The sequence below is a fragment of the Macaca fascicularis genome, chromosome 1, assembly GCF_037993035.2.
Source record: "Macaca fascicularis isolate 582-1 chromosome 1, T2T-MFA8v1.1".
NCBI lineage: Eukaryota > Metazoa > Chordata > Mammalia > Primates > Cercopithecidae > Macaca > Macaca fascicularis.
The window spans coordinates 187051228-187066429 of NC_088375.1; the positions used below are offsets into that span (position 1 = coordinate 187051228).

General features: G+C 45.0%; 1 protein-coding gene across 2 annotated transcripts in view; it reads left to right on the plus strand.

The window, feature by feature from the left end:
• TRABD2B (TraB domain containing 2B) overlaps positions 1 to 15202 on the plus strand; it is a 254814-nt gene that overhangs the window by 237276 nt on the left and 2336 nt on the right. For both annotated transcript variants that reach the window (XM_045371382.2, XM_074007327.1), the window contains one exon: positions 5370 to 5431. In XM_045371382.2, coding sequence (XP_045227317.1) covers positions 5370 to 5421 — 52 coding nt within the window. In that variant the 3' untranslated portion in view covers positions 5422 to 5431. The remainder of the gene's footprint in view (positions 1 to 5369; positions 5432 to 15202) is intronic.

Consider the following 15202-nt stretch of genomic DNA (forward strand, 5'->3'; position numbering starts at 1 on the left):
TTTGGCTTTCGTACAGTTGTTGGTGGGGTGGGGCGGGTAGTAGTGGTCACGGGCCAGCGACACTTAGTGACCTGCTAAAAGTCCCACATAAAGAATTATCCCCCATCCTGCACAATTTTTGCAAGTTTTGCCAAACATTCATTAGGGGAGAAAAAAAAATCATTTGTAATTATCTGAGCCTAGAACCTGAATCCATTTTACGTAAACACGTAATATTTGTTTGTAAAGGTTTAATATGCCCTAAATCTTACAGGAATGTAATTGCCATGTATATTGAGAGAAGAATGTGCCTCGTTTTGTTCTGAACTTTACCAAGAGTTGTTCACTATTTTTGAGTGCCACCTTATTAACAAAAATGCCTGTGTATTCCAGGTGTTAGAGAGACCCACAGCTGTACTCTTTGGTATTTTAGCTGTCACTTTCAGGGTGACTCAGCAGTTAAGTACAAGCTTTGACTATTACATTATGTCTACAAGTGTTAACATACCCAAGTGTTGACAAACCAAATTACATATTATTGTATTATAAGCTATTATTTCTTTTTCCTTACAGTTAGGGCATTGAATTAATTTTTAAAAATCATATGTGTAGGAGTGTTATATTATTCATACATTTCATTTCAGTACAGAAGGGACACTAAAGTATTTGTGATAAAACAGGACCCTGGGTCTGAAAGGATAAAGAGCCCCTGCTTTAGAAAATCTGCATGATTTTCTAAAAGAGTGGAGCACCTTTCGAGGAATGGGAGGTAGAGTGACACATTGCAAACAGCAACAGGCCTGAGCCCAAGACCCTCTTTGGCTTCCCACTTGTTATTTTTCCTTGGGCATGTCACTTAACCCTGGTATTATTAGCCTCATCTGGGAAATGGAGATAAATATGACTTACTTTATAGAGCTGTAATGGCGAGACCTGAGACAACAGGCCTGAAGTGCTTTACATCTGCAAAATCAACTTCAATGCATGTTATTATGGTTCTTGAAAGAGGGAAGAAGCATGTGCCCCTGAATTTCCACAATCCTTCAAGCTTCACTCAAGAACCTCAAGTGCTGTGAGTGAAAGATTTTGACTAATTCAGGACCCAAAGAGAGTTCCGTTCCTGCTTTGCCACCGACTTCATAAATAACATTAGACCAATGACATCTCCTTACTGAGATTCAGTTTCCCGATTCAAAAAATACAGCAATTAGAGCAGATGATCTTTGAAGAGCCTTCTAAGTTTGATAGGTTAGGATTCCAAGATCTTTCTCTACCCTCTTACCTCTGAATTCAACTTCCAAGTTTTGAAGCCATCCCTTCTAAAAAAATAATTTGCATCAAATGCTAAAGCCCAACAACTAGTTACTGCCCTTAGCAGCTTCCAGCCTGGCAGCTTAATCCTCTTTCGAAGGGGCCCTTTAAAGTCTCCAGGACATGATGAGAAGCTCCAGATCCATGTTAGGAGCGTTCCACACACATTCGGGCAGTGGCACGAAGGTGCAGCCAGAGTAAGTGGTGGGTGGGGCATAGAGAGTGGGCTCAGCGGTTACTCAGAAGGGGAGGCAGGAAAGACAGCCATGGGAGTGTGGGGCGTGGACAGGCTGGGTAAGATGGAGCCATCCAGCAGGACTTTCAAGAGGGGGTGGGGGCTGTGGACCATTGGTGGCTATATGAATGACAGAGAAGGATAGCACGGAGAGACGTGCTAGAGGAGGCGCTGGGCAAAGCATGTTAGCGAGAATGTGGTCTTAGAGCACATGGAACTGAGAGAAGTAGAGGGTCTGGAGCAGGACTTGGAAGTCCAGACTGTGGATTTTGAATTTGATCAATGACTGTCCCTAAACGTCTTTTATTCAAGAGGATGGAAAAAAATGTGTCTCTTTGGGACACTGAGGCTCCTAAGGAATGCAGGGGGTGGTAGCTGGGCCAGGGAATTCAGGAGGCAGGGAGGGCTGAGCCAACTCTCCCAGCGGGCCCAGGCCCGTCTGCCAGAGCAGGAAAGAGAAATAAACACAGGCCGGACTGATCCAGAGCGGGCACAAAGCCCCAGCTGAAGGTCTCCTGAATCTCCACACTCGGCCATGCACGCTCACGGGCTGCCTACTGGTGAGTATAAAGCTGCCAGCTCAGCCCCGTGCTGGAAGCTCCTCCTGGCTGGTCATCCACTGCCCCTTTAAGCGCTCCTGGTCCCATACTTCACAGGGACTCAGGCCAGCAAGAAGAGGTGTTTGCCTGCAGTGGTTAATGCTCCATGAGGCCGCTCCCTCCTCCTCTGAGAAAGCTGCCCAGCCTGCTGCTCTGGCTCCAATATAACACTTCCCTTTCAGCTTTTGAATTTCAAAGCAAACCTGAGGCTGACTGCAAACAGATGGATGGGGTCATAAAAATCCCCACGCAGGGAGCAAAGAGGCTCACGATTGTAAAAGAGAGACTATTTTGGAAGAATGAGTCTCTGCACCCATGCTGGGCTCCTGCTTCTTTGGGCCCCTGCTCCTTTGCTGCAAACACACCAAACATGTCTTTCTCACCTTCGCCTCTCCACATTCTACCTGGCCTTCAATGCTCAGCCCCAGCCCCAGATTTTCCAGGAAGCCTTTTGTAACCTCCTCCCTATCCCTCCCCACCCATCCAGCCACTTGATTTTTTCCACATTTAAGTTCCTATGGCACTAACTTCCGGTGACCTTTCACAGGTATTTACTACATACATCTTGGCATTGGCAGTAATTTTTTTTACCTGTCTTACACTCAAAATAGATTCCAGGCTTAAGATGGGAAAACACCTTTCCCTTCTTGGCTAATCCAGCATTGGACACCAGTACTGAACCAACAGTAACTGGATGCTTTTCATGAGAATGAAACTTTATATAGCTTGAATAACCATACACAGGAAGTGGATGGAGTCCGTATTACCTCTATAAATCTGCTTTGGGAATTTGTTATTATGTAACACAGGAAGTATCATTTTACTGGGCAGTGAGGGATCCATTTTCAGGGTGCGCTCCAAGCAGGAAGTGATTTCATTAGAAGGATCCGCTATTATGTCCATAGAGTGCAGAAGAGTTGCTCTTGGCAGAGGGCACAAAAAGACAGGATAAATAATCAAGGAGATAAAATGGGTGGTAGAACAGGCAGGTTTTGAGATCAGACAGGTCTGGGGGCAAACCCCAGTTCTGCAATTTACAAACTGTTTGCCCATGTGCAAGTGACTCAACCTCCTCCTGAATCTCAGATTTGTTATCTGTAAATGGGAATGATGATAATATGTATCCTGCAGCGTTGTTGTGAGATGTAAATAAGATAGCGATGCTCGAGATACACTAAGTGTTATCATCAAAGACAGCCACGCAGGCCAGGCAAATGGCAGCAGGAAATGGTACCTGGATTAGCAAGAAGCACTGACATCCAGTCTAGGTTGGAAGAAATGAGGACTCCTCAGAAACACACAAATAAGGGCTTCCATTTATTGAGGGCTTGCTATGTACCACCTGGCACCTAAAGAACAAATCAATCTAAACAACATACTTGAGAGTGAAGGCCATTGCCTGCTTTACAGATCAGGAAACTGAGATCCAGAAGGGTTAAAAGATTTTCCCATGGTCGGCCGGGCGCGGTGGCTCAAGCCTGTAATCCCAGTACTTTGGGAGGCCGAGGCGGGTGGATCACGAAGTCAGGAGATCGAGACCATCCTGGCTAACATGGTGAAACCCCGTCTCTACTAAAAATACAAAAAACTAGCCGGGCGTGGTGGCGGGCGCCTGTAGTCCCAGCTACTCGGAAGCTGAGGCAGGAGAATGGCGTAAACCCGGGAGGCGGAGCTTGCAGTGAGCCGAGATCGGGCCACTGCACTCCAGCCTGGGTGACACAGCGAGACTCCGTCTCAAAAAAAAAAAAAAAAAAAAAAGATTTGCCCATGGTCACCCAGCCAATGTCAGACTCCAGAACTGCAGACTTCACCATTCTTCCATGCTGAAGATAAAAGTTGAGCATTTGAGTTGAAGGAGTTAATATCTTGTATAACAGAATATTACTTGGAACTTTCTCTGTTATCTGCAAGTCACATCTGAGGCTCCAAAGCTGAAGATAGTATGTTCCCATTCAGAAGAAGGCAGTCAGTCTACTCATGCAGGACTTGCTGAGGGACAGCAAAACTGATTTGGAACCTCATATGCCCCCACCCTCCCACCTTCTGCCAACAAGCCAACCGATGGGCCAGATTGAGGCCAGCCATCCTCAGGATATGAGGAGTGGACTGTCAGAGCAGAAACTGCAAGGGGATTGGAAGACACCAGCCAGGGAGAGCTTTGCCCACACCAAGGAAGAACACAGTGGCTCTGAAAAACCCCACATATAAGCCCCTAATCAGGGAAAGAGTTAGCATTTGGATGTCTCCACACAGAGGGCACTGATGTACTCCTTTCCTTTTATCTCATCTCCCCACCCATCCCTGCAGGAGTCAGAAGCAGCCTCCAGAGGGGACAAGAGGCTTGGGCTTGCCCTGAGCTAAGGGGAAACAAACACTTTGAATTTGGTGAAAAATTTAGATTGATTTTGATCAGATGAGAGTTTTTTATACATGAAAAGGAGATAGTGTCCCTGAGAGTGACAAGGAGAGCTATCGGATCTACATGAGAGGCCGCCAGGGATGGGGAAGGGGTCTGCCATATAACCAGGCGAAGGGGCAGGGGGAGTTGGAAAAAAAATTAAAGTTATTTTCTCTTGGTGCCCCAATGAGTCCAACTGGATCAATAGAGGGATACATTTGGAAACCAGGCCACTAGAGTAGGCCACACAAGTAGCACCAGGCAGGGCAAGGAAAAAAGGAATTCAAACCAGACCATCACTGGGATTCTGCCCTCAGGTACCATGGCAATCATTCTTTCCAGTTTATCTGTAAGGAGGCATTGGAGACCCATCTCAGAAGCCACTGCTGGGGCACTTCAGGGCAATTCAATATGATTTTGTGAAGTACATAGTAAGCTGTGTATAATTTTCATTCTAGAGTATGGCTCAAACACTCCCCAAATGAAAGTTCTGAGTCATTTTTTTTTTAAACCTGCAAATTTTGTTATGTGGATATGTCTTAACTGGATAGATCATCAGAGTCCAGATTCTGGAGCCCAGAGAGAACCAAGTCAGCATCCAGCACCCACCACCTTGAGGTGGTACATTTTATCAAAGGATTCTCCATGAGAGATTCTCGAAAGTGACATATCTCTGACTTAAAGTAGGACCTTGATTCACAAACTTGGCACTCAAGTTCACATTTCACATGAAAAGGCCGGTATGAAACATCATTGATACCCATTAACATCCATTATCTTAGGGCCTCATTTTTATCATGTTCCCATGCAGGGTACTGTACATAAATTGTCTCATTCTCTCCTCCAGTGACCCCAAGAGATCAGTGCTACTGAACCTGTATTATAGACATGGACACTGAGCTTCTGAAGGTGAGTTACCTTTTCCAGACCTCACACCTAAGAAGTAGCTGCAAGGATGGGAATAAGACTCATAAGACTCTAAACCTGTGCTTTCTCAACTACCCTAAACCAGGGGCTGACCTAAATTGGAACCTAAATTGTTGCTGTGTCCAGATCTTAACCATCTCAGTTCCCAGCCCAACTCCATCTTTCAGAGAATCTTCCTCCTCCTCCAACCCCCATCACACTACAATACCTGCCCTCTCTTACAGCACATGACAGTCTGACTAATGTAATGATATTTATAGGTAGCTAGATCTTTTTTTTTTTTAATGGCTCCCTTGGTCTAAGTCCTCTTCTCTGTCCACACTCACTCCCGCAGTGACCTTAGCCCATTTCATGGCTCTAAATAACTCTGCTGAATCCCAAACCTACACTCCAGACCACCCCTCCCCTGACATTCAGCTGCCACTGAGACCTTTGTACTTGGAGGTCAGAAAGCATCTCCCAGGCAGCATATTCAACACCAAACTTGTGATGTCTTCCCCGAGATCTCCAGCATCCACCTCAGGAAATAGTGCCACTATCTACTTGGTCTCTTAGACAAGACATGGTGGAGTCAACCCTGATCACTCTCCCCACTCATTCCCTATATCCTTTCCATCCTCTTGCTTCTACTATCAGAACATATCCAGAAATGGGCCACATTCATCTCCCACTGCTTCTACCCTGAGCAAGCCACACTCATCTCTCAAGCCTCCCAGCAGGTCTCCTTGTTGCTGTTGTGGCCACCAACTCCAGTCTACACTCCACAAGGTCACAAATCCTTTAAAATGTAAATCAGATCATGGCATTCCCCTGCTCTGAGCTCCCAGTGCTTTCCCATCAGAGTTAGAATGAAATCACCATTGCTTTCCATGAGCTGCCAGGATCCAGTTACCTCTGACATTATTCCCTACCCCCTTCCCCTTGTCACTTCCCAAACATCCCTAGCATCTTCCGGTGTTAGGGCTCTGCACTTGTTCCTTCTGCCCAGAACTTTCTTCCCTAGACATTTTTTGACTTCCTCTCACATCTCTGCTTAAGTGTCACCTTTTCAAAGAGGCCTCCCCTGGTCATTTCATATAAAATATTGCCCACAAGACTCTCTCTATCTTTTTTCCTGTATTAGTTTTCTTCGTATCACCAGTCACCACCTGGCATCGTACTGCAGATTTCTCTGTGCCTGAGGTCAGCACTCACCACCACCACAGGAGCTCCCTGTGGCTCACTCCTTTTGTGCATCTCCACTGCTCTGCCTCCACTGTCTGGCCCAGAGCCAGCTCTCAAAAAAATACTTGTGCTATGAATGTTGAAAAGTTTTGTTTGTGATGAAATTAGGGTTACATATTTTTATGAGATGTGTATAATTATAGATAAATTTAGGCTGGGCATGGTGGCTCGCACCTGTAATCCCAGCAATTTGGGAGGCCGTGGCAGGAGGATAGCTCAGGTCCAGGAGTTCAAGACCAGCCCGGGCAACATGGGAAGACCCTGTCTCTACAAAAAATAAAAAATTAGCCAGGCATTGGTGATGGGCACCTGTAGTCCCAGGTACTCGGGAGGGTGAGCTGGGAGAATTGCTTGAGCCTAGGAGGTTGAGGCTGCAGCGAGCTATGATCACACCACTATACTCCAGCCTGGGCAACAGAGTGAGATCCTATCATAGATAGATAGATAGATAGATAGATAGATAGATAGATAGATAGATAGATTAAATAAATAGGTATAGGAAAATTTGAGGCTGGTTTCAAACCTCAATTCAGGGACCTGACCCATTGGCCAGATCTCAGATGTATACAATGTGTCAGTCCCTGCCTGGACCATGAGGACCCACAGATAAATAGCACATGCTTTTCAGGATATGACTGAAGGCTGAAGTAAAGAATTTTCTTTCTGGTCCATATGAGTGGACCACCAGTTAACAGCAAGCTTTCTCAACCATGGACGTTACACCCTTGCCCTACTAAGGGTGTTACTCTGGGTTGTAGTGACACAAACCTCTACCAAAACAATAATATTCATGAAAAGTAGTATTGACTCAGCCCATCATACTCTCAGCCCTGGGCAAATCCTAGGGATGCTGTGAGTGTGAGTCAAACACAGGCCTGGCTCTCAAGGGCTATGCAGTCTAGGGGGCCATAAATCAATGTGGTGTTGCTGGATTTACAGATGGAGAACTGAGGCCTGGAGAGGGAAATTGACTTGCAAGCTATTGATGGAGCCAGAGAGCAAGGAAGCTCGTCCCATACAGAAGAGATGGGAGGTGGGTGTAGGGGAGGTGGGACTGTGCCGGGGCTGTGTGCTGCATTGAGATCGCCTCTGTGAATCTCCCCAATGACCCTACACAGTGTGGTATTATCCCCTTTACAGATGAGGAAACTAAGTCCCTGACTTAGGGCCACACATGGCCTGAGTGCAGGTGCTCACACAGCCATGGATTTGTCCAGCAGATTCAACCCTCACCAAACACTCGCATTTGGATGAAAATTGCTTCAAGCACTTTGCAAACTAACATGCAAAGACATTATATTATACATTGGGGGAAAAAAGTAATAAAATGTTCAAATCATTAACATCCATGTTTCTATACAACTCTAGGATAAAGTATCAAGTTAATCTCATTCATTAAAATAGTTGCCAAAGACGTTTGTCTTTGGACCCATCAAATATACTGTTTGATGACATCATTCAGTAAAGACAGCTTCTCAGCTCACCCATCTCTTGTTATCCCAAAATAAATTCTGATGTTTGTAAACTGCACAAATTATTAAGTGTTTTTTTATTTGTCAGTTTCATCTTCCAAGGATAATCTTAATGCCCTTAAAATAATGCCCTTAAAAGAAGCATTGAACAAATTTGCATTTGCCTCTTAGATTTAGATATGAATTTTAGAAATAAGAATTTGTTTAAAAAAAAAAATCCCCACCTCCACTGAACTGTGAACTTCTGAGAATAGAGACAGCATCTGATTCATCTCTGTAAGCCAAGTCTACACTTAGCATGGGACCCAGTCCCATATCAGCAACTGCTGCAATAATACTGCATAACAAACCACCCAGCTTAATGGCTTACAATAGTAAACATTTGTTCTCCTGCTCAGATGCTGACTGCAGGCCAGCTTCAGTGTGGCAGTTCTAATCCGGGTTCAGCTGGGTGATGATGTCCACACTGAAGAGCAGCTGGCTGGGCTCCAGGATGCAGCTGAGCTTAAGTCTAGCCCATGTGTGTTCATTCTGGGGCAGGCTGAAGGGGCAGTGGCTTTCAAGAGCATGCTCTTCTTATGGAAATCACCAAAACACGAGCTCCTTTACGTTCTCTGCTGTGTTTCATCCACTAACTTACCACTGGCCAAATCACGTCATATGGCTAAGCCAACATCAATGCAAGGAGAAAGTACTTTTCTCAATGCAAAAGTACATGGCAAAGATTGTGGGTGTGTGATCCTATTACAATGGAATGAAGAATTGGGACCCAAAATTTAATCTACCCCAGTAACCAATAAATATCGACTAAACAAAGGAATGCATGAAATCCTGCTCTACCTGTTTCCAGTGACATAGTTGGGGCTTCCTGTTTAATGTCTCTGAGACTCAGTATCCACATCTATAAAATGGAGCCTGATGGATACGGGACTTAAAACCTAGATGACGGGTTGATGGGTGCAACAAACCACCACGGCACATGTATACCTATGCAATAAACCTGCACATGTAGTCCAGAACTTAAAGTAAAATTTTAAAAACTTTTAAAAAGTAACAACAACAAAATGGAGTGAATAATGCTTTCCACCACTTAAGTGACCTTCCTGAAGTCTTATGGCGAGCCACTGGTGGAGACAAGATTTGAATGCAGACCTCTTTGTCCCTTCAATCATGAAAAGAGCCCTGGACTTGAGATCAGACAGACCCGAAGGCAAATCCTATCCTTGTCATGGGTTTGCCATGTGACCTTGGCCAAGTCCTTTACCCTCTCTGTACATCAGGGTTTCTCTCTATACAACAAGGAGGGGGTACCAGTCCAATGCTAAGCTCTCATTCTTCATGCCTTCTAAACTCATTCATCAATTCAACAAATATTAATGTTAGAACAGAATACATCTCAGGGTGCCATGTTAGATCCTGGGAGTAGGGCAGGGATCTTCAGTACAGGCCCTTAACTCTTGGAAAAATCTCCCATTCCCTCACCCCCTTCCCCAAGCTTGTCTCCAAGGGCCTCAGCTCTGCTGGGACATCAACAGTGGAGCTGTTGGTATCACTCTATGTTATAGTCACCAGCCTCCGCTGGGCTTTCAAGGCTGCCCAGCATTGCTGCTTTATTTCTGCAATCACTTCCCTCTTGAGCTCCTTGTAATGACCATTGCATACCTGTCCCATCCCCAGAATTCTGACATCCATCTCCTCCCTCAGTCTCAGTATGTAACCTTGCCTCCTACTTCCTAGTAAAAGTTGAAGACCTCAGATGAGAGCTTCCTCAACTTCCTGCTACCCTCCCTCCATACCCACCTTCCTGTCCTCTCCTCATTCCCCCTTGCTCCACTTGAGGCCCTGCCTCTGCTCCCCTTCAAAGACATTTCTGCCACCTGGGCTTTGGAACCCCTCCCCCTCCCACCTTTGCAGGGGTTCACAAGATCAATTTTCTCTTCTCAACAGCTCCCTCTCAACCAGATTATGAGCATCAATATTTAAACATGCTTAAGTCTTTTACACCTTAAAAGTAAAATTCTCTCTGTGACCTAACATCCCCTTCCAGCTGCCAGCTAATTTCCCTTCTCTCATTCTATGGCAGTCAGATTTCTTAGCTACAAGTAACAGGAGCCAACTTTTGCTGATTTAAGCAAAAATGGAACTGATTAAAAGGATATTGAAACATATGTCCACAAAAAGACCTGTACACAAATGTTCATTGCAGCCTTATTCATCGTAGCCAAAAACTGGACATGGCTTTAATATTCACCAACAGGTGAGTGGATAAGCACAGGCAGTATATTAAATACTGCAGAATATGATCCAGCACCAAGAAAGAATTAACTACTGTAGATAAACATGTTTAGTGTAGGTAGGCACACACCTATATGGATGACTCTCGAAAACATTAAGCTGAGGGAAAGAAGTCAGATACAACAATATTGATTGAATTTGTATAAATCTGTAGAATAGGAAAAACTATAAATATAGAAACAAATAAGCAGTTCCCTTGGACCAGGAGTCAGTGGGAAATGAATTGCAAAAGGGTGCAAGGCAACTTTATGGGGTGATGGAAGTGTTGCATATCTTGATTACAAAAGTGGTCACATAGGTGTACATATTTTTCAAAATTCATTGCCTTGTACCTCAATAAAGTGTACTTTAAAAGCTATAGATACATACATACATACATACATACATACATAGTTAATAGGTGCATAGATACTTGGTTGGCTTACAGAATTGCCAGGAGGTTGGGGAAACCAGTTTGGGTCTGCTTCTAAAACCACCACTACCACCACCACCACTTGCACCAACACGACAACCACCATCACTGCCGTCACCATCACCATCACTGTCACCACCCCCGTCATGGCCACCACCACCACTATCACCATAACCACTGCCACCACCATCACCACCACCATCACCATCAGCACCACCATCACTACCACCACCACCACCACCATCACCACCATCACCACCACAACTCTTGCCATTGCCACCACCACCACCATCACCACCATCACCACCACCACCACCATCACCACCACCATCACCATCACCATCCCCACCACCACCACTTCCACCACCACCACCATCACCACCACCACCACCACCACCACCATCATCAGCACCATCATCACCACCACCACCATAACCATCACCACCAGCATCACCACTTCCACCACCACCACCACCACCACCACCGCCACCACCACAACCGTCACCACAACTCCCACCATCATCACCACCACCACCATCACCATCACCACCACTGCCACCATCACCACCACCATCACTTCCACCACCACTACCACCATCACCTCCATCACCATCACCACCACCACCATCACTACCATCACCATTACCATCACTACCACCATCACTACCACCACCACCACCACCACCATCACTACTACCATCACCACCACCACCACTTCCACCACCACCACCACCACCATCACCACAACTCCCACCATCGTCACCGCCACCACCACCATCACCACTGCCACCAACACCACCACCACCACTTCCACCACCACCACCACCACCACCACCATCACTACCACCATCACCATCACCACCACCACCACCATCACTACCACCATCACCACCACCACCACCACCACCATCACCATCACCACCACCACCACCATCACTACCACCATCACCACCACCACCACCGTCATCACTACCACCATGACCACCACCACCACCACCATCACCATCACCATCACCACCACCACCACCACCACCACCATCACTACCAACATCACCATCACCACCACCACCACCATCACCATCACCACCACCACCACCATCACTACCACCATCACCACCACCACCGTCATCACTACCACCATGACCACCACCACCACCACCATCACCATCACCACCACCATCACCACCACCATCACCACCACCACCACCATCCCCATCACTATCACTACTGCCACCACCATCACCATCACCACCACCACCACTTCTACCACCAACACCTCTGTCACCCTCACCATTCCTACCACCACACCACCACCACCACTTCCACCAACATGACCACCACCATCACCTCCATCATCATCTCCATCACTACCACCACCATCACCACTTCCACCAACACGACAACCACCACCACCATCACTACCACCACCACTTCCACCACTTCCACCGACATGACCACCACCATCACTTCCATCACCACCACCATCACCACCACCCCCCCGGCCATTGCCACCACCCCTACCATCGCCACTGCCACCACCATCACCATCACCATCGCCACCACTATTACAACCACCACCACCACCATCACCACCACTAACACCATCACCAATACCACTACCACCACTTCCCTTTCTGTTGGTGCCACGGTGAGCCCTGCTCACACCACTGTAGCCAGCTCTGCTATCCCAGGAACTCATCATTTTACAGCCACCAGTGCTCTCAGAAAACATTCCTCTTGTGCTTCACTTGTTCCTGATTTTGAGTCTGGGACAACACTTCTGATACATAAGCCTTGTCCTATGCTCATCACCTCTCAAGGCCAGCTGGGAAGGCAGGTACTGTATCTATCTGGTAACTTCCTCATGTGTAATGTGAGACAGGCTCTGTTTCTCAGCAAGATTCATAGGTAGAGAGTTCTCCAAAAATAGGGAGATGATGCAGTTACTGGACAACTGAAAAGAGTGACAGGTGCCTACTCCTACACCTTACACAAACTCCTCAAAACAGTTGTATACACTAGCTACCTCTGTTCCATCCCCCATTCTCTTCCCCACTGCAGTCCAGCTTGTATGACCATCACTCTCCTAAATATGGCTTGCTAAGGTCACCAACGGCCTCCCTTTCTCTTAACCTAACAGACATCTTTTTTTTTTTTTAGCAGTATTTGGTGAATTTATTTGATTGATTTAACAAAAATAAACTATGTTCCTGTTCTAAAACTGAATCTAGTGAGGGAGACTTCTGTTACAAATTACAAGGTATGAGGGAGGCAATAAGGGAAAGCTCATATACCACACTAGTTTGTCTCATAAGCTCCATGTGCCTTTTCTTTTTTTTTTTCTTTTTTTTTTCCGCCCCCCATGTGCCTTTTCTTACAAACCAAAGTACTCCCATCAATTAATGGGAATTTTTTAAACTTTTATTTTAGGTTTGGGGGTACATGTGAAGGTTTGTTACACAGGTAAATACACGCCACAGGGGTCTGTTTGTACATATTATTTCATTACCCAGGTATTAAGACCAGTACCCAACAGTTATCTTTCCTGCCCCTCTCCCTCCTTCCAGCCTCCACCATCAAGTAGACCCCAGTGTCTATTGTTTCCTTCTTTGTGTCCATGGGTTCTTATAACTTGGCTCCCACTTATAAGTGACAGCATGTGGTATTTGATTTTCTGTTCCTGAGTTAGTTTGCTAAGGATAATAGCCTCCAGCTCCATCCATGTTCATGCAAAAGATATAATCTCATTCTTTTTTATGGCTGCATGGTATTCCATGGTGTATATGTATCATGTTTTCTTTATCTTGTGCCATTGATGGGCATTTATGTTGATTCCATATCTTTGATATTGTGAATACTGCTGCAATGAACATTTGTGTGCATGTGCCTTTATGGTAGAATGATTTATATTCCTCTGGGTATATACCCAGTAATGGGATTGCTAGGTCAAATGGTAGTTCTGCTTTTAGCTCTTTAAGGAATCGTCATACTGCTTTCCACAATGATTGAACTAATTTGTACTCCCACCAACAGTGTATAAGTGTTCCCTTTTCTCCACAACCTCCCCAGTATCTGTTATTTTTTTACTTTAAATAGTAATAGCCATTCTGACTGGTGTGAGATGGTATCGCATTGTAGTTTTGATTTGCCTTTCTCTAATGATCAGTGAGATTGTGCTTTTTTTCATATACTTGTTGGTCACATGTATGTCTTCTTTTGAAAAATGTCTGTTCATGTCTCTTGCCCACTTTTTAACGGTTTTTTTTCCTCTTGAAAATTTGTTTGAGTTTCTTATACATGCTGGATATTAGACCTTGGTCAGATGCATAGTTTGCAAATATTTTCTCCCATTCTGTAAGTGGTCTGTTTACTCTGTTGATAGTTTCCTTCTGTTGTGCAGAAAGTTTTAAGTTTAATTAGATCCCACTTGTCAATTTTTGCTTTAGTAGTGATTTCTTTTGGTGTCTTTGTCATAAAATCCGTGCCTGCTCCTCTGTCCAGGATGATATTGCCTAAGTTGTCTTACAGGGTTTTTATAGTTTGGGGTTTTACATGTAAGTCTTTAATCCATCTTGAGTTGATTTTTGTATAAGGTATAAGGAAGGAGTCCAGTTTCAATCTTCTGCATATGGTTAGCCAGTTATCTCAGTACCATTTATTGAATAGGGAATCTTTTCCCCATTGCTTGTTATTTTCCGCTTTGTAGAAGATCAGATGGTTGTAGATGTGTGGCCTTATTTCTGGGCTCTCCATTCTGTCCCATTGGTCTATCTGTCTGTTTTTGTATCCCCATCATGCTGTTTGGGTTACTGTAGCCTTATAGTATAGTTTGCAGTTGGGTAACATGATGCCTCCAGCTTTGTTCTTTTTGCTTAGGATTGCCTTGGCTACTCAGGCACTTTTTTGGTTCTATATGACTTTTAAAATAGTTTTTCCTAGTTCTGTGAAGAATGTCATTGGTAATTTGATAAGAATAGCATCAAATCTGTAAATTGCTTTGGGCAGCAGCCATTTTAATGATACTGGTTTTTCCTATCCAGGAGCCTGGGATGTTTTTCCATTTGTTTGTGTCTTCTCTGATTTGTTTGAGAAGTGTTTTGTAATTCTCATTGTAGAGATCTTTCACCTCACTAATTAGCTGTATTCCTAAGCATTTCATTCGTTTTGTGGCAATTGTGAATGGGATTGCCTTTCTGATTTGGCTCGCAGTTTGGCTATTGTTGGTATATAGGAATGCTAGTGATTTTTGTACATTGATTTTGTATCCTACAACTTTGCTGAAGTTGTTTATCAGCTGGAAGAGCTGTTGGGCTGAGACCATGGGGTTTTCTACATATATAATTACATCGT